This window comes from Conger conger, chromosome 2 (genome assembly GCF_963514075.1).
Source record: "Conger conger chromosome 2, fConCon1.1, whole genome shotgun sequence".
Lineage (NCBI taxonomy): Eukaryota > Metazoa > Chordata > Actinopteri > Anguilliformes > Congridae > Conger > Conger conger.
Genome location: NC_083761.1, coordinates 72,180,181 through 72,200,545, shown reverse-complemented (window position 1 = coordinate 72,200,545; position 20,365 = coordinate 72,180,181). Strand labels below are relative to the sequence as shown.

At 46.8% G+C, this 20,365-nt stretch overlaps 1 protein-coding gene across 3 annotated transcripts in view; it reads left to right on the top strand.

Annotated features, from left to right (window-relative positions):
- The window catches only part of rab11fip4b (RAB11 family interacting protein 4 (class II) b), a 78,059-nt gene extending 58,459 nt beyond the window's left edge, over positions 1-19,600 (top strand). For 2 of the 3 annotated variants that reach the window (XM_061230696.1, XM_061230697.1), the window contains 12 exons: positions 3,166-3,386; positions 3,944-4,129; positions 6,091-6,225; positions 8,693-8,728; positions 10,213-10,312; positions 10,665-10,768; positions 10,884-11,024; positions 11,968-12,049; positions 13,583-13,720; positions 14,303-14,461; positions 15,995-16,138; positions 16,333-19,600. In XM_061230696.1, coding sequence (XP_061086680.1) covers positions 3,166-3,386; positions 3,944-4,129; positions 6,091-6,225; positions 8,693-8,728; positions 10,213-10,312; positions 10,665-10,768; positions 10,884-11,024; positions 11,968-12,049; positions 13,583-13,720; positions 14,303-14,461; positions 15,995-16,138; positions 16,333-16,449 — 1,563 coding nt within the window. In that variant the 3' untranslated portion in view covers positions 16,450-19,600. Of the gene's footprint in view, positions 1-1,719; positions 1,914-3,165; positions 3,387-3,943; positions 4,130-6,090; positions 6,226-8,692; positions 8,729-10,212; positions 10,313-10,664; positions 10,769-10,883; positions 11,025-11,967; positions 12,050-13,582; positions 13,721-14,302; positions 14,462-15,994; positions 16,139-16,332 lie in introns of those variants that run through there. The other variant, XM_061230698.1, reaches the window with a different exon arrangement.
- Positions 19,601-20,365: the final 765 nt, after the last annotated feature.

Here is a 20,365-nt window from a genome sequence, read left to right as displayed (position 1 = left end):
GTGTGTGTGTGTGGTGTGTGTGTGTGTGTGTGTTTCCGTATGTGTGTGTGTGTCTGTGTGTGTGGTAGGGTGGTAAAGGTTCAAGCTGGGCTGGCTGCCTGACCCCTCGCTGGGTGGCTTTTCTGTTGGTGGGTGGGGGCATTAAAGGGGTTATAGAATACTAAACACCCCTCTTTACAGACCCCTGCATTCATCAGACCCCCTCCCTGATCCTGCCCCTAATCTCCCGGTACAGGGCCCGCCCCTGCTACTGTGCAGTGGGCACTGCTGCTGGGATGGGGTGGCAGGTAAAGGCTACCCCACACAGCCAGCCTGGGGCACTGCTGCTCTGCTGCTGCACTGAGGCCAATAACCACACAGCAGAGTGGGAAAACACAGTGGCCTGTAGCGTAGTGGTTAAGGTACATGACTGGGACACGCAAGGTCGGTGGTTCGTGTAGCCACAGTGTAGCCACAATAAGATCCGCAGAGCCGTTGGGCCCTTGAGCAAGGCCCTGAACCCTGCATTGCTCCAGGGGAGGACTGTCTCCTGCTTAGTCCAATCAACTGTACGTCACTCTGGATAAGAGCGTCTGCCAAATGCCATTAATGTAATGTAATGTAATGAGCCAGGCAGCGGGGTGAGAGCTTTTATTTCTTTAACATCTTTTAATTGTTAAAGAACAAAGGAAGGAAGATGGGGATGAGATATTTCATGGAAGCTTAACTTTCAACCACACTCTTAATTAGGATGTACAGATTTAGGTTTCAAAAATGAAGGAAATCCTGTAGTACCAATTATCTATTCTTATCAAAAATTTTATATACGGTTATTACAGGGGTGCACAACTCTGGTCCTCGAGGGTCGAGTCTCCGTACTGGTTTTTGTTCCAACCAATTGTCTTGTTTTTAATTTGCTGACAGCTCTGTAAATGACCTTGGTTCAAGCCTGTTCTTGAGCACAGTAAAATCATTAGGATACACTTGCAGACTGCAGCTGTAGCCGGTATTCATACACATGTCAGATAAGATATGATTGAGTCAATAAAATAATTAAGGATCGGCCCTTGTTGCACACCCCTAGCTGATTACAACCCCCCCTTTGACCCTCCTCTTTCTGGCTCCTTGACTGAAAACATTTCTGGACATTTATTTAGACAACGATATTTCATATTTAAAAGACACTACACATTTCATGGCACACTTACAGTCTATGTCTAACATGGATGAGGGAGGTTGGTTTTGTGGATAGGTCTTCATTGTGTATCAATATTTCTCATTAAGCAGGAATGGAAGTCTTTAAATTTTACTTCTCCAGTCAACATAATAACATACCCGCTGATTATACTTAAGGTCTTACTCAACCATTGCTAATATAAACTATGATCTTTTGGGACTGCCCTGGGAACTCATATAGCAGTAAATTACAGTAATCTTTCTTGGCAAATTTGAAGACAATATGATTCCTTTCTGCATCACATGCACAGCAAATAATTCAGTCTATTAGTTACAGCATTCATGCTTAAAGATCTGCATACTGTAGGTATAACAAATTCAATATATGACAGATAAAGAGATAAAACTGAAAATTATTTTTAACCAGCTTTTTAATGAGGTGTATTTGCTGCTGATTAATGACAGGCTTACACCAGATGTCTTTAATAGGCTTTAATTACCCCCTAATTAAGAGCTCATTAAGGAGCACATGTGACACCTGTGGTCACAGTCAATTTCAGAAGAACAGGCATTGTTCTTGCTTGGAGCGCTCAAGAATGCTTCAGCTGAAAAACATGTGCATGTGTTTTTGTTCGTTTGTGCTTTAGTTATTACAAAAACTGTAAAATAAAAAGCATTGTATTTATCTTTGATTGCAAGGCACTTATTTGTTTTTGAAAAGTTTATCCATTGAGCACACCAAGAAGATTTGAAATTGGGTGAGCACAATGATTAGCCCTTAAAAAACTTAACTTTTTATTTGCCAGAAAAATGTTTTGATTAAGTCTGTGAGATATAAACTCTTGTCACGGCGCTGTCATTCTGTTTGACAGATTTTTACCACAGTGAATGGCATTTTGGAAGAGATTAATTTGAGGGCTCAAATTAATTTCAGCCACACTGGGTCCCATGTCCGTGTGAACAGACAGTGCTGGGATATGATGGATGGGGTTTCATGTGGAGGGTCAGGGTAGTGTTACATAATGAGAGCAGGTGCATCTTCAGGAGCATTGGGAGACTTGTTCTACTGTAAGATATAAGCTGCAGTATAATGTGCTACAGCTTTTAGTTTGTGAAGGGTGTTCGATTTTACAGTGCGCCATAACTTTCTATTATTCGGTTTCCTGGCTGTGGGTTAAGCCTGGAGAGAAAGATCTTTTGTTGTGTGTGTGAGAGATAGATGGAGAGAGAGAATAATAGAGACCTGCCTGGCTAATACCCTCGTGAGACACTAAATCTGTGTAACGCTGCGTGAGAGGTGTACCTGCGTGCTGTTGGCGCTGTTATTGGCCTGACCTGTGTAACTGGTTGACATTGTCCCTCCCTTCTGTATTCGCATGCTTTGGGCTGAGGAGGTGAAGCGCTGCACCATTTGCACGACGCTGGATTAGAGTGTTTTGGGTGTGTGGGAGGGCACAGACGGTGAATAGGCTGCCTCGTGACCTTTCACCCCCCCTGGCTCTGCCTTTGTGACCTCGCTGGTTTTCCCAGCCGACCGGCAGAAAGGGTCCCAGCGGTCCGTGACCCCCCCCCTTCCTTACAGATCCATTCATATGACTTTGCAGTCACGTATCCATCTGCCCCACACCCAAAAAACCTAACAATGGTTAATGTGTCATGCCTATTTTGTGGTTGGCAACAGACCTGGGTCAAATGCGTAATTGGTTCGGATTCAAATACTTTTCTACTCTTTGCTGAGCTTGTCTGGTGTATTGGAACCTGTGAAAAACTTGGTTGGCTCAGTTCCACTAGGCAAGATCAGTTGACACAGAACAGTGTTTGAATCGAAAACAATTACGTATTGTGCCCCGGTCTGGTTGGCCAACGCTGACGGATAGCCATCCGTTGCGTCCTGTTAGCCGATGGGCTTACGTGACGGCACATCAAGGCAGAATGTGTAGCTGTGAGGCTGCGATGGGTTCACGACTCCTGCAGGCGGCCATTTTAAAGTGCGGCTCTGTCGTGTTGCAGCGCGGGGCGGAGGGAGCGGAGCGCCCCGTCGTCATGTGCTCGCGGCCGTACCCCGCCTCCTGCGCCCTGTTCCCGGACGAGGAGGGGCTGAGCGGCCGAGACGCGCACGAGTCGGACCTGGACAGCGCCGTGGAGAGCGCCCCGGGCTCCGAAACGTCGGAGGGGGGCCGGTCCGCCGACAAGGACGAAGGCCTCGGGGGGCTCTTCCTGCCCGGAAACAAGTGAGTGGGGCTCTTCCTGCCCAGAGCAGAGCGGCGGTCCTCACTCCTGGTCCTGGAGAGTCGCGGGGTGTGCTGGCTTCTGCTGTTCCTCAGCACTTAATCGATCAGTTAAAGCAGTTAATTACACTGTTAACTCGCCTCACCTGGTGTCTTGGTTGTTGATATTAAGGTGAAAACAAAAACCAGCACACTGTGGCTCTCCAGGACCAGGAGTGAGGACCACTGCAGTAGGGTCTCATTCCAGGTTTGAGTCAGATACTCAGGGCGTCTGAATGATTTATCTGTCATAAGTGAACAGCTGTTCATTAACCTGAGTGGAGAAGATGGAAGCCATTTATACTTCCATTCCCTGCTGCCACCAGCCATTAATTATGACATCATGACATCATTACATCATGTTGAGTAGTGGCTTGTAAACATATCATTCCACTGCTTTTACATAGTGGCGACTTTACTGGTTAGAAATGTTGCGAAGATTAGACAGAACCAGGGGGAATGGGAAGACAAATGGGGTGCAAAGTGACTGAGTTTTTATGCGTACCTGTGGCTGGTTGCAGGTTTGGTCAGATGAACCCCTCGGTGACCTCTGACCTGTCCACGCGCTCCTCTGCCTCCCTGAATGAGGAGCAGTTCGAGGACTACGGAGAGGGGGAGGACGTGGACTTCAGTCCCAGCAGCCCCTGCCCTGATGATGAAACCCGCACCAACGGCTACTCTGACCTGGGCTCCTCTGTTCCATCCAGGTCAGCTCACACACATGAACTTACACACACACACACGCACACATACACACATCTACTGTCACCCACATACACACACACACACACACACACACACACACACACACATACTGACACATGCATGCACACTCATCTACTGTCACCCGCATGCACACACACACACACACGCACACACACGCACACACACGCACACACACGCACTGCTTTGACCAGTCCCAGACAACAGTAATGGAAACCGCTGGGAAGTGCCTCTAAATGTAATTACATGCTGCAGAGAGATATGTTGTATCTGTCCTATTTATTATGCTAATTTTAAGAGAGAGTGCTGTGTCGGTTGTTTTGGCATAACTCCATATGTAGTGCAGTACACTAGTATGTAGTAGTGATTGTTGTTTTAGGGGACAGTCCTCTACCACCCAGACAACACCGTTTCATCCCAAAGGTCCTGTTCCCGGTGTCCTCAGGGGCCCTCCCAGTGTCCCGTACTGCCCTGTAATCTCATTATGCTCTTAATCCCACCGTCACTAACTCTGCGAGGTGCGGCACAGTAGAAGTGCAGGTTAACTTCAGATAGCCTCGTGAAGCTGCATTAAAAGGCCCTGAATTTGCCTAATCCAAGCAACTCATTTTATGTTTTGGTTGTGTTGAGTAGGGTGCTTCCATAAGACAGTTGTTGTTGAGATCGCTCATTTCAAACAGGGTTGTGCCATCTTGTTATGGTTAAAACCTTTTGCAGGAACGACCCATTTGCTGAAACCACATCATTATTCATACCGCATCAAAATGTGCCACATGCATAATTGACATCAGCCTTTAGGCAGTTTCAAAGCATTCACTTTGAACTAGCCGATACCTCTGTACCTTTCAGCCTGCAATTACAGTGCTGTGATAACCTCCGTCAGTCTAAATGTCTCTGTATGGGGAGGGTGCGGCAGCTCTGTCTGTGATTGTATTTATGTAGGTGCGGTTCCTCAAAGGCCAGTGTCAACACCACGTGCCCTTTACAACCACATATCGTACACCAACTTTTAGTCTGACACTTGTCACTTGTGAAAATTGTGTTGACAGTATTTTTGCTTTTCTGAGCTATCCTCAGGCACAGGAGGTATCTGGGGGGACTGCACACAGATTGTTATTTTGACAGTTAAATTTCAAAAATAGACGGTAAAGTCAAACTTGCAAAGCTCTTAAATTGTCTCCTGTCAAAAAAGTCTCAAACAGCACTGCCCTCCCCGCTCTCTCTCTCACACACACACACACACACACACACACACACACACACTCACATATATATATACACACACACACATACGGGAGAGATAGATAGCCTCACAGCTTGTTTCCTAGTCCAGGTACCTTGGCTTTATTGATGGGAATGGGAGAGGGCCAGGTCTGATATAATGCATATTTTGGCCCATGCTGCGCTATTATTTATGTCCCAAGCACCTAAAACACGCACCTCAACAATCTGCAGCTTTTGCATGCCAAGGCCTCATTCACACTCCCCCCCTGGACAGTCATTTCAGTGAAGAAATTATCCCATGGAGCCGCGGGCTGTATGCAGTCTGACTGAGGTCCTTCATGTCCTTCCCTTGAAGTTACTAACTTTTGATAACGTCACCACATTTTGTGATGACATTTAAGCAGAATTCATGATTTTGCATATACAGTGAGGACAACTGATTGACTTGTATTATGTAAGGAAAGTGTTTTGCAGTAGAGAGTGTGTGAGTGAGCCCTGAGTGTGTGGGCCCTGTGATGGATTGGTGTCCAGGGTGTATTCCTGCCTCTTGCCCAGTGCATGCTGGGATAGACTCCAGTGACCTTGACTGGGAATAAGCGGGTTAGAGAATGGATGGATGGATGGATGGATGGATGGATGGATGGGTGTTGCAGTTACATTGAACAGAGGTCTATAGCCAGGCCGGTGTTTGACCCGCAGTGTCACTGCTCTGTCCCTGCAGTGCTGGACAGACTCCACGGAAGATGAGGCACTTGTACAACAGCGAGCTGATGGACGTGTACTGCTCCCAGTGCTGCAAGAAGGTCAACCTGCTCAACGACCTGGAGGCTCGCCTGAAGAACCTCAAGGCCAACAGGTACGGGAGTCGCCCTGCTCCGCAGCCAGCGCCCTGCTGCTCGGCCACGCCTGCCCGTAGAGTGGCACTGCCCTGACTGAAGCCTACCTGAGAAGCAGTGATGTCATTCTCATCCGTCACCTCTAAACTCGCCTTGAGATTAGTTCGGAAAAATCCACCGGCTGACTCGAGTTTAACAGGAAGTCTCGTAATGGCTGCCATGGTGCATTGGGTGTCTGATATCTGTCTCAGGCCTGCACACTGGAGATGTGAGAAGAAGTGGAGCACTGTGGGTATTTTATCAGGCGGATTGCCTTTCCCCAGGGTTAATAATTTATTCTTCTCAGTCTGAGGCTTACTTACAAGACTTTGGAACTTGTGAAGACCATCCATTTTTAAAGGAGATAACTCACCCTCTCATCTTTCTGCCTGTGGCTAAAGCTTGATGTTGAATTGTTACTCCCTGACTATGCAGTGCCTGCTGTAATAGCAAGATTTTAAAAACTGTATATCAAAGAATATTTTTCTTTTGTGGTTGCCATGACTGCATTATAACTGCCAATTGCTGGGTGAAATGTGTGACTGAGCTATGGAGTGTGGAGGAGGCAAGCTGATTCTGCGTGTGTGTTTGTGTGTGTATGTGTCCAGTGAAAGCATCTCTGGGCAAATGCCATTGGTTAGTCTGGGGTCTGGAAGCCTTGTGGCCCAAATGTGAACCACGTTTTAATTTAGGGACTTATCAAGGGATAAGTTGTGAAAAACCGCTTGTGAAGGAACAGCTTAATCTAACAGAACAAGTGGCCTAAAAATGTGAATTCTTTCGACTCTTTAGAGAAAGGATATTAAGTATCATTGTTGAATCCCGGCAGACTCCTGGAGATTGTTTCTAGAGTGTAATGATGGTGATTTAAACAAGGGTGTACAGTATTATTTTTAAATAATAAATATGTTGCCAGTTTCTACTTTTTTGGACATGAGCAGCTTGGGGTTGGCGTGGGGTCACAAAAAAATCTATGGATGGTATTCTAGTATTTTGATAATTTGCTCAGATTCTTGTAGAATCCCTGCTTTTAAGTCACAAAGCTTTGTAGTAGAAAAAGCAGTGAAAATGGATTGAACTGAAATTGATTTGTATTGGGGCTGTTTGCCCCAATGGCAGAATTTAAGGAAAAAACACGATTATGCTGAGTTTGCTTCTGCTTAACTGCGTTTATTTGATGTATAGGCTGTTAGTGGTGGCTGGGTATCTTTATGAGGTTTGGCTGTGGAGAGATTCCCGTTCAGACGTGAGTCACTCATAGCCGGCACGTGGTGTATATTCGTCATGTTGCCCACGATAAACAGACCGACTTGTTAGATAAGGGCAAGGACACTCTGCACGTTTTCTCCCGGTTGTGCATGATGTAGCAGTATTCGGAGTGCTTCATTGTTATGTAATACCCTAAATCCAGCATCTCCTCCTACACCTTAACACCAGCCCTCCTGAACGGCTGCTTTTCCAGAGCTGTTCTCCTTTGACGTGTTGTTTTCTGACGGGGCTGGTCACCCCTGCTGTACACCCTCGTTAGGCACGTCAGCCGCGTTGCAGAGGACTGCACTGACTAATTAAGTCTTGAGGACCTCTGTCTTCAGTGCAGTCGTTTTAGATCTCAACTTTCTTTCGGGTGATGAGTCTTGGGGCTCAGTTAAAACCCTTCTGTGAAGGTGCCCTGGCAGGGGGGATTAGTTGAAGGAGAGGGAGAGAGGGAGAGAGGGAGAGGGAGAGGGAGAGGGAGAGGGAGAGGGAGAGGGAGAGGGAGAGGGAGACAGGGGTGAGGAGGAGGAGGTGAGAGGAAAGAAAGAGAGAATGAAAACAGTGGGGGCAGAGAGCTGAAGAGGAGTAATGATGTGATGAGGGAAATGGTGCAGAGAAAGAGGGATGGGAGGGAGGAGAAAGGGGGGAAAGAGACAGAATAAAGGAGGAGAGAAAGGGGGAGTGAAGAGCGAGACCCAGAAGGGGAGATTAAAGCCGAGGGAGGCGGCCGTTCTGAGCGCGATCGAATGAGCTGCTCAGGCCAACATTTCAGTATGTCAGGAGAGAAACAGCCCTTTCCCAAGCACTATCCCCGCTCTGAATGTATACTGCAGTACTGCACAGCTGTGTGTGTGTGTGTGTGTGTGTGTCAATCAGTGTGAAAATGAATAAACATACAAACAGCCTGAGAATAGAATTTGCTTTCAAAACAAGGCTAATGCTGAGCCCGCAGAAAAGCAAGCTCCTTCAGGGAGAAAGATTTCAATTAACATTGAGATGTCCTTCGCTTTATTCTTATGTTTTAAACACAGGCCCATGAATGCATTGTTACAAAACAAAGTCTGGTTGTAAATCAAAGCCTTTTTTTCCCCCACTGTCTTTGAACCATAAATACAAAATGTCCCCTCTATGACAGTGGTTGTCAGAGGAGAGTATGAAGTAATAAAAATGATTCCATTTCCTTTTTTCTTTCAGTCCCAACAGGAAAATCTCAAGCACAGCCTTTGGACGGTAGGTCATTAAACTTCACTTTTTCATTTATTTTGTTTACTCTTGCCATTGGGTGGTTAATCATTAGTGTTTGTGCCTGCCTGCTTTTTGTTGACTGTGACTTTGTCTCAGAGGAGATTAGGGGGTAATAGACTCATGCAAACCAGCAGCACACATGCAGGGTTCTTCATCTGCCCCGTCTGCAGAACTTTGCATATCCAGCTCTGTCCTGCAGAAACAGCAGCGCTTTGTACCATTCTGCTGATGTACCAATGTGTTCTGGGTTGCTACGTGGCAGTTGTATACATGTTGCATTAGTTACATTATATATTTAATACCAATGCGTACTTGTAATTTAGATTTTTATAAATGTTGCTGTTGGAGTTTAGAATTTTACTTTATATTACATTATAGCCGTTTAGCAGATATTCTTATCGGAGTGGCACAGCTTTTCTTTTTTTGCATATCATCCATTTATACAGCAGGCTATATATTGAAGCAGGTATTTTATTATAATAATAATAATAATAATAATAATAATAATAATAATAATAATATTACTACTGCAACAGTAGTGTCTCTTTTGGCAATCCAATCTGCAACGATTAGGTTACAATGCCAGTTCCTTAATCATTATATTGCTAGTGGTGGACTAGTGGTGCTGAGAGCCAGACCTGGGTTAAATACGTAATTGTTTTGGATTCAAATACTTGACTACATTTTACTGAGCTTGTCTGGTGTTTTGTTACCCATGATATACTCTCAAAAAGTGCAAACCCTGCATTCTGGTCCTATTGCTTGGCTCAGTTGCACCAGGCAAAATCGATTGAGTCCAGAAAAGCATTTCAATCCAAAACAATGACATATTTGACCCTGGTCTGCAGAGATCAGTGGACTCCTCTGCTCTGGCCTTGTTACTTGAGGTATTCGCAGCATCGAGGGGACAGAATAGAACAGGCTGTCGGTGCTGATCTGCAGTGTGTGTCCAGGCTGTTCTGGAAGCCGGCCTTCCTCCCCTTTTGACTTCGTAGATAATCTGGGTAATGGAGGCTGCGGCTGAGGTCATTACATTAGTGAGCGGGGAAGGAGGCACTCTGCTGTGAGCATCACAGGGAGGGTGTGTGTGATTGGCCACTCCCCCTGTCACTCAGTCGCCTGTCACTGCACCCCCCCTCACTCACCCCTCGCTCTTTCACCGTCCTGATCTGGGAAACACAAGCGCCGTGCCAACCGGAGCACAACCGCAGAGGAATCGGCGCAGCCATTCCACCATTTTGTTTTTCTTAGGTTTCTGTACTGTCTGTTCTGAACTACACCTTTAAGAGTAAGTCATCCACCCCAGCGCGTTGACCGGGGGCTAAAATGGATGGCACCGTTAAATTCACAGCGGTCTTCGATTATTGGAGTGTGATTATGGATGAGGGGGGGGGTGCTGTGCTTTTGGGGATTGTCCCTGTGCCAACGTGATGAATTGTCCTCTTCTTCCTCCTCCGGTGCGTCCACAGGCAACTCTTCCACAACAGCAACATCAGCAGCAGCAATGGCAGCACGGAGGACCTGTTCAGAGACAGCATCGACTCCTGCGACATCGACATCACCGAGAAGGTACGGCTGTCACCCGGCAACGCCTGGCTCAGAGACAGGGGAGCGGTGTAGCGTATAAATCCTTCCCAGCATATCATTTTTCCTGGGTGTTTCTGGTTCCGGCACTCTGAAGAATGCTGTGGGTGAATTTTAAGCCAGAGATTTCAATATGCTTTTCGTGTCATCTGATCAGTACGCTTGTTCCTCTCTCTCTCTCTCTCTCTCTCTCTCTCACTCTCTCACTCTCTCACTCTCTCACTCTCTCACTCTCTCACTCTCTCACTCTCTCACTCTCTCACTCTCTCACTCTCTCACACACACACACACACACACACACACACACACACACACAAACACACACACAAACACACAGGTGAGTTATCTGGAGAAGAAGGTGACAGAGCTGGAGAATGACAGTCTGATGAACGGTGATCTGAAGTCCAGGCTGAAGCAAGAGAACACACAGCTGGTCCACAGGTAAGTGGTTACACAAACACACACACACAGCTGGACAGCATCACGAAGGCTGTATAAAGCAGTATGAGCCCGCATGTTTGTGTGCACAGTATGAGGGTCTGTGGTCTGCTCTCAGGGTTCACGAGCTGGAGGAGCAGATGAAGGACCAGGAGGCGAGAGCGGAGCAGACGATGGAGGAGGAGCTGAAGAGGCACCGCGAGGCCTACAGCAAGATGGAGCGGGAGAAGACTACAGAGATAGAGCTGCTCACTAACAGGTACAGGAGCCCTATACACTACACCTCACTAACCTATACCCCTGCACTACATCCCAATGACCTATACCCTTAGACTGCATCCCAATAACCTATACCCTTACACTGCATCCCAATAACCTATACCCTTACACTGCATCCCAATAACCTATACCTCTGCACTACATCCCAATAACTATACCCCTGCACTACATCCTAATTACCTATACCCCTACACTACACCTCACTAATCTATACCCCTGCGCTACATCCCAATAACCTATACCCCTGCACTACATCCCAATAACTATACCCCTGCACTACATCCTAATTACATATACCCCTACACTACACCTCACTAACCTATACCCCTGCGCTACATCCCAATAACCTATACCCCTGCGCTACATCCCAATAACCTATACCCCTGCACTCGATAGAGGCAGTGTGGCACGGTCGATAGAGGCAGTGTGGCACGGTCGATAGAGGCAGTGTGACACGGTCGATAGAGGCAGTGTGACACGGTCGATAGAGGCAGTGTGACACGGTCGATAGAGGCAGTGTGGCACGGTCGATAGAGGAAGTGTGACACGGTCGATAGAGGCAGTGTGGCACGGTCGATAGAGGCAGTGTGGCACGGTCGATAGAGGCAGTGTGACACGGTCGATAGAGGCAGTGTGACACGGTCGATAGAGGCAGTGTGGCACGGTCGATAGAGGCAGTGTGGCACGGTCGATAGAGGCAGTGTGGCACGGTCGATAGAGGCAGTGTGGCACGGTCGATAGAGGCAGTGTGGCACGGTCGATAGAGGCAGTGTGGCACGGTCGATAGAGGCAGTGTGGCACGGTCGATAGAGGCAGTGTGGCACGGTTGTTAGTGGCAGTGTGGCACGGTCGATAGAGGCAGTGTGGCACGGTCGATAGAGGCAGTAGAGTCACCCAGGCACTGAGTCTCCTCTCCTCCACAGGGTCCAGGTGCTGGAGGACGAGAATGGAGAGATGGACCTCAACATGAGCCGGCTGAAGTCTCAGACAGAGAAACTGGACGAGGTGTGTGCTCATTCACATTCTTTTTTCCGAACGTACTCTCTTCCTTTTATGCCAATTCACAATGGCTAATTGCGCTAATAGCTCGGTTTCATTGCTATCCAATGACAGTTCAATACAGACATGAAATGACGCAGTTCAACACTTTCCTCTGGGGAATATGTTAATTCGTTATGTACAGTATGTTATTAAATGTTACATGTTACTACTTGTTATTCATTCAGTCATATTCAATCATTTTTAAAAATCATGTTTTAAATTGCATGGCTGTGTACTGTAATGTAATCCGCCCATATAGCCTCCTCCTGAAACTACCTATTGAGCCATTAAAGATCACGCCATTGTGACGCTGGAATAACCACACCAAATAATTGAAGCTTGACTCATTCTGTGCAGTTCTGTGACACTTCAGAAGTGGCCCTCGTGGCTACTGACACATATCCTTTTTTATTTATTCGACAGCATGAATGACGTGTTACCCGTACACATCATGAACACTCACAGATTCCCTGCACTGTGCTTGTCCCATAGTAACCATCCTTCACGAACCGTGATATTCACGCATACTCTGTATTTCGGATTGGAGTATGTACAGCTACAGTGAATCTAAACTAAGCTGTGTAGGGAAGTCTCTCAACCTCCACGATGATGATCGGATATCCCCTGCCTCAAACCTGATATTAGATCCTGAAGTTCTGTATTCCGCCGAAAGCTTTTTAACTTCTGCCCCGTCTGTCTCATTTCCTCTCCCACGAAACCGTCCACGTCACTCAGTCCTCCATCCGCGCGACGGCTGCCATAAATAGCCCCGACTGTCACCGGAGCGTTCACGCCGCAATAGTGCGTTTTAATTAAAACGTGAGAGAACTCTCAGTTTAATTTCACATCAACACTTCTATTTCCAGCTTCTCCGTTGATAACCCATAGGGAAATGCTTTGTTTTATTTTCTGTAACCTGTGATGGTGTGGCGTGATTTCTCGTGATGAGGAACAAAACACTCTCTGTGTATGGTGATGAACTTTAAGGCAATATGAAAGAAACCAGTACTCTGCATCCTGATTATCATGCATTCGGTTGCAATGACTTGAAGGGGAGTGGAAAACATCATTTTTAGTCCCATAAATACAATTATTTGACATCCCTAAAAGGGCACTGAAGGCCCATTTACTGTATAATTGATATAATCTAGAAAATCAGCAATTAGTATTGTAAACAAAACCTAAATATCACAATATAGATAGCTGTTTTTAGCTATAACCTATGGATCCCAAAATGGAAGTCATAGGGAAAGAAAGGGGAGAGCTGAGGAGGGTCAGGGGAGGCAGGGTGCAGTCAGAAGGGCTCTGTCTCTACGGGCAGCGCTTCTACTGTCCTGACTGCAGTGGGAAGTTAATTCCAAAATTGCATGGTCAGCACAGACAGGTCTTCACCATGCACCTGCGGTGGGGGTCTTGCTTGTATTTAAAATAGTGAACAACCACGGTACAGATGGTAATGGTGTGTGTGTGTGCGTGCGTGTGTGTGTGCGTGCGCAGGAGAAGCAGCGGATGACTGATAAGCTGGAGGACACCAGTCTGAGGCTGAAGGATGAGATGGATCTGTATAAGAAGATGATGGACAAGCTGAGGCAGAACAGACACGAGTTCCAGAAGGAGCGGGAGGCCATGCAGGAGGTGAGGAGCACACGCACACACACACGCGCACACACACACACTCACTCACACACACACATACACACTCTCACACTCTCACACGCACACTCTCTCACACACGCACACGCACACACGCACACACACACACTCACGCGCATGCACACACGCACACGCGCACACTCTCACTCGCACACGCACACACTCACACACACACGTACAGACACACACATACTCTCTCACACACATACTCTCTCACGCACGTACACTCACACACATGCACACTCACACACATGCACACACGTACACTCACACTCACACACACACACACACGTTTATACAGTGTGTATATATATATGCAGAACTGGTACAGATTATGGAAACACTGCTTAAAGAAGTAGCTCAGTACATAGTGTGTATATGTGTGTGTGTGTGTGTGTGTGTGTGTGTGTGTGTGTGTGTGTGTGTGTGTGTGTGTGTGTGTGTGTGTGTGTGTGTGTGTGTGTGTGTGTGTGTGTGTGTGTGTGTGTGTGTGTGTGTGTGTGTGTGTGTGTGTGTGTGTGTGTGTGTGTCTGACTGACTGACTCCTGCCCGCTCCCTCTCCAGCTGATAGAGGACCTGCGGCGGGAGTTGGAGTACCTGCAGCTGTTTAAGCTGGAGACGGAGAAGCCGGGCCGCGGCCGCCTGTCCTCCTCCAGCATGTCCGAGTTCAACGCCAAGACGCGCGAGATGGAGATGGAGTACGAGATTAAGCGCCTCAAGCAGGTGGGCCGCCCCGCCACTGACCGTGCTGAACGCACTAGACCTGGTCCTACTGACCGTGCTGAACACACTAGACCTGGTCCTACTGACCGTGCTGAACACACTGGACCTGGTCCTACTGACCGTGCTGAACACACTGGACCTGGTTCTACTGACCGTGCTGAACACACTGGACCTGGTCCTACTGACCGTGCTGAACACACTGGACCTGGTTCTACTGACCGTGCTGAACACACTGGACCTGGTCCTACTGACCATGCTGTTGTTTAACGCACTGGATCTGGTCCCACTGACCTGGTCCCACTCTTTAGACCTTGATATAAACCATCTGTCCCTGTGGTACTAACTGTGCATTATATGCACGCATATGTATGGACACAATAGTATTTATTAAGGCACAGTATTGTGTGTAACAGATGTGCTTTCCTGCTCTATGGTTGTTTCATGGAGAGGGTGCTGGTTATTATTGAGGATGGTCCTGATTTCTCTCTCCAACCTGTGTGTCACTTACCAGAAGAGAAGTGTCAATTTCTTTCTTTTGAGACGTAGTTACTGCAGTATGTCTCCTCAAGCTCTTGCTATCCTGTTGGGAGGCCAGACCTGCTCAAGGCAAAGTGAAGATAAGCAGTGCTCAGGTTTATCTGTCCTTTGTTTAGGTGTTATAACTGCTGTCTTATCTAAAGATAAGATCCCGAGGCACTCCAACAAAGATTTCATCTCAGACTAGTCAGGGAACAGCATTTACACTCTACCCCCAGGAGGAAAATGCACCTTGCTGGTCTGTGTGTTCTTCACAAATGATTAGATATTGTGCCTGTTGGCCCAGGTCCACTGCCTGCATTGCTTTTAGAGCAGGCATGTGCTGGCTTGCCAGCAGTATTAATCCCTCACGCCCACCCACACCCACCGGCCCCTTACACCAGCCATTTGGGCTCCACTGAGCTGCTTCTTAATAGAGCTGCTTTTGTCGTGGCTCAGCCTTTTATTCAAAGCAGCCCAGAATGTGTGTATTGCTGTGCTTGTTGTTTATAGCAACGGCAATTGATGTACTCAGAACCCCGAGTGTTCCTGAATGCAGCTATTTGTTTAAGTGGGCATTTTATATCTACAACAAAGGATTTTATTCCACCTGGAGGGGGCATGAATGGAGGGAATATTTGCTTTGTTTGAAGCATGTTCGGAGCTCTCATGTTTTTCTGTACCCTTTTGCTCTCGAGTTTATGATGAGGTACCCCCCCCCCCCCCCAGTTGGACTGAAAAGATCAGGGGACAACATCCAGTGAATCTGAAGGTAGAGAGTATTTCTAGTCCACTACCAAGCCTGCTTAGCAGCACGTCCCCCCACTGTCACAAGAATGTATTGACTCTGGAGAGGGACGTGGAGGTGCTAGTCAATGACATGGGGAAATGGCGTTGTGATGTACACAGCCCGTATTTGGGGGAGGCCCCGTTCAGGCTGTCCCTCTCAGCCCAGTCAATGCAGTGCCGTCCTGGGCCTTTCCTGGGTTTGACGTGCCCCTCTGCCCCCTCCTGCAGGAGAACCAGAAGCTCCGGGACCAGAACGACGACCTGAACGGCCAGATCCTCAGCCTCAGCCTGTACGAGGCCAAGAATCTCTTTGCCACGCAGACCAAGGCCCAGTCGCTGGCTGCCGAGATCGACAACGCTTCCCGAGATGAGGTGAGAAGGGCAGGAGTCAGGCACTGGGTTGGGCTGCTGGGAGCTTCTGAGGAAAATGATGACTGTCCATTAATATGGACAGTGTAATTACTGGGTTTATAATGATATGGGAGTGTTCATCACTATCGTTGCATTGCCCACTGGTGACTGTATTGACAGCTAATGCCGTGTAAATGTCATGGTCCTATGTGCAGCTGATGGACGCCTTGAAGCAGCAGGAAGAGATCAATTTCCGCCTCAGGCAATACATGGACAAGATTATCCTGGCCATCCTGGACCACAACCCCTCTATCCTTGAGATCAAGACCTAGACATCACCACTGATGGAAAGGAAACAGAGCCACACTGAGCAGGCACCACCCCCTACAGCACGGGGGTGTGAACTGCACCATCACAGCCACTGGAACTAAAGTCATTATGTGTTTACAAAAGGAGTTTTGGTACTTCACTGTAGTAATGTTTGAGTCACAAGAAATGTTTATCTTCCATGCACTTTCCCCCCTTTATTATTTTTTGAATATATTTGTCATTGCTACTGTTGACGTCTTAAAAAAATTAAAGGAGGAAGGCACTTTGAGTGTTCTTAATATGAAGAGTATTTAAGTTTTGCATAAGTACTACCTCTGAGTATATAGGAGCAGCGTTACACAAAACTGCAACATATACAGAGGTAAAGCGTATGAGTGCACAGACAGGGAAATACATCTGAGAGCCTCTGATAAATGGCGGACCCCCATTGACAGTGACTGTACTTAATGTCCAACCACACCCGAGCCCCAGCGATAGCCCCGAGGGAGCGGATTTGAGCGCTGTGCAGGTCGATTGAGAATGAGACGTGGCAAGTGACGACGTGTGCCAGCTGCTGGTGGAAGCAGCGCAGGGAGAGGGTGAGCTGGGAGCAGCTGCTGCGTTTGGGCACAGGACTCTGAGTCTGTTAGAGTAGACCAGAGGGCCGTACTGGTGGTTAAGCGCTTGCTGAAGGTGCAAGATGGCCGACTCTTTCTCCTGCGATGGAGGGCTGTGGATCAGTCGGATGAGTTCACGGGGAATGGGTTAACGGTCAGTGCTAGGTGCGCTTGTGGCATTTGTGGGGTGTGACTGCAGATTGCAGAGAGGTGTGGATGTTACCGAAAAGGGATTGGATAAGAAGAGGGATACTCCATGTCTCTGAAATCCTGAGATCTGTTAAATGGGGTGAGCTACAGGGACCACATGACCACTTGTCGTGTATAATCGGGAGCAGTGTGAGGTCGCTGTTGAGCTGCTGTTCACAGAGGAATGGATCTCAGCGGGAGCTGGTGCTCTCCGCAGGGGGTCCTAAAAGCCACCACAATGCTGGGGTGGGGTAAGGTTAGGTACTCCAGGGAGGGGGCGATGTGGGGTCTTGTGCGGCTATTCTGGACCCGCAGTGTGTGTTTGTTCCCAGGGGCTGCAGGTCAGGTCCATCACTGAAGGCTTCTGCAGTGAGGGTAAAGCCCTGTGAAGTCTGTATGTCACTGTGGTGTTTAGCTAGCACCTGCTGGATGGGGTAAAAAGATTTTAAGATTTACCCTGCCAAACTCACCACCCTGTCTGTTTCAGACGGATGAGACAGTCACCCAGTTACCCATAGATATCCGTCTGGAGAATGCATGTAGAAACTTTTGTCTTGTGGTGGAGTATCAACTTATCCAATCCATGATAAAACACCATGGTAGACCTTATAAAATATGCAGGGCTAAATGTAATAAACTAATGTAATAAATTAAAATGCTGAGTTTACCAACTCCACTTGGGAATTAATAAAATGTGAACTCAGAGCTCCCCCTGCTGGCTCTTACTGCTAGGGCAGCTTGGTGGTCTGCGGTCAGCGTCATGTCCGCATTTCCAGCAGAATTTTCAGTGCAGCCAATTAGGTCCACAGCGTTCGGGGGTAACGCGTGTTATGACTCAAAAGAGAAAATATCATCGGGAAAGAAGGCACAATACTGCACAAAGATTACCGGAAATGAAGTGAAATCTGCTTATACGCAGTATTTATTCCAAGGGTTTCAGGGGAAATGTATGTAATATAAGGAATGGTGGTCACATTTGGGTTGTACAGAGTCTTTGTGTGGTGTGGCACCAGAAATAATAATAATGTTTGTACACTGTAAATGTCATGAATGCATCACCTTGCATTTCACTCCTGTTAATGGGGCTGTTGTAAATAGGTCCATTTTGTTGAGATATTTAAGTCGTGCGTAGCAGTATTTGAAGACATGTAATTAGGGAAAGGCTACAAGTAATTATCTACTGTAAACTATTTGTTTTGCTTCGTTGCACAAAATTAGTTTCTTTGCATGTTCTCACATATTTGTGCCTTTTTATCTCAAGAAGTGACACGCTTATCCCCCCTTGGCCATCTACATAGAGCTTTTGTACATTTGCATTCAAACCTGTGTCTAAACTTTCTTTTTTTCCAAAAAAAATTGTAAATGTTGTACAGAAAATAGTGACTATTTGTATCCATGTGCCACTCATCACACTTTAAGAAATGAAAAAAGTATTTTTTACCAGTTTTAAGAGAAATTGAGAAATAGATTACATGCCTGTGTAAACTTTACAGCACAATGTTTAAGTTGTTGGTTAAAATGTTTCACGGTTTGGGTGAGTTTTTTTTTTGTTTGTTTTTTTTTCCTTTCTCTCTTCAATGATGGCTCATTTGTGACTGCAGTGTTGGTGTGTTGTCATTTTTGACCGATTCGACTGCTTTTGCTTTTTTTGTCAGGTTCCCATTCATTTTCTTTTCTGTCTTTGCCCACTTCTCCCATTTAAAACAGTCAAAAGCACTATTACCCCCCTCCCCATGCCAAAATGTAGATGTGCTCATCCAGAGACTTGACTGTTTACAGTAATTCAGTGACTTCTCACTGATAGACACTGTGTCCAAACCTGCTGCACATTTGGTGCCCTTCATCCTGGCCTGCAGGGAATTGAATCCTGTCGGGAGTTGTCTTGTCCTGCTCTTTGAGATAAAAGTGGCCAATTCTGTTATAGAGGAAGAAATATGCATACATACTACATTTCCTGTCCTGTCACAAATGGGCACTCTCGGTTTAGAGGGGCTTTGCCTTTGAAAAATGTGTCCTTTCAGTTCTGTGTGTAGCGTAGCAGGTCAGAGCACCACAAGGAAAAAACCCACTGGATCCCAGTTTATTTTTATTTCTTTTTTAATGGTGTCAATCATTGCATCTCTACCACAAAGCAGGCCTATCCTAGCGATTACACAATGTGGACAGGGTGTTGAGAATGGTGGTGAGAGGGGGCAGAGTGGCAGAGGGGGTAGTATTGCTTTGTCACCCAAATCAGAACATTGTTTTATTTCTTTTCTTTTTCTTTTCTTTTGAACACACACACAGGCTGATGCCAGTCCTTGCAGGTAGTTGTGATGTACAAATTTCTGCTGTAAATAAATTTATTTGCTTTGGCATGACTTAAAAATTGTGTGGTTTTTTTGTGTCTTCACTTGACGCAGATTTCTCAGCTGACGCAAATGTTCCCACTACAGTGGCTTACCATGTTTATTGCTGGAGTCTAAACTTTTGTCTGTAGGGGCCGCCGGTGGCATCCAGATGTCAGACTCGTTAAAGAGAGAACGTGGTTACTGGATCGCGTCCATGAATTGTAGAAGGAAGGTAAGGTTAGCTGGTTAGCGTAGTAGGCATCAACTTGATAACGTACTATAGCTGCACAGGCAGTCACTAATGTGCTTGTGTAATTTAATGTCCAGTATTGGAAATGCATGATTATCACACTTATACGTGCGGGTTTACACAAATTACCATACCAACACGTGACATTGATGAAACTCTTCCAAACATGCTCTCGGGAACTTCGAGGAAGCGGAGGTCCGTCGTTAGTGCGGCGACAACTGGGTATGTTGTCCTGGGAGAGTGGGATAATGGTCTGGTTAACCTGAGGTGAATATTATTTAATGATACACTCAGAAAAAGTTGTCCCGGGCACAGGGATTTCACTTGGCAGCCCTGATTCAAGGTACATGTCCTTAATGTTAGCTATGCAGAACCGATTAATCCAGTACGAGGCTAGGTTTGTCCATTCGTTGTGGTTATATCCGCATTACACCCAAAACAAAAATCGTTATTCGGCCGACAGACTTGGCTTTCTAACGTTGTTTATGACTGGAGTGGGCCTTAGTCTACCGCAGTAACTTAACTAACGTTATTTGCTATTGGACTTTGACCT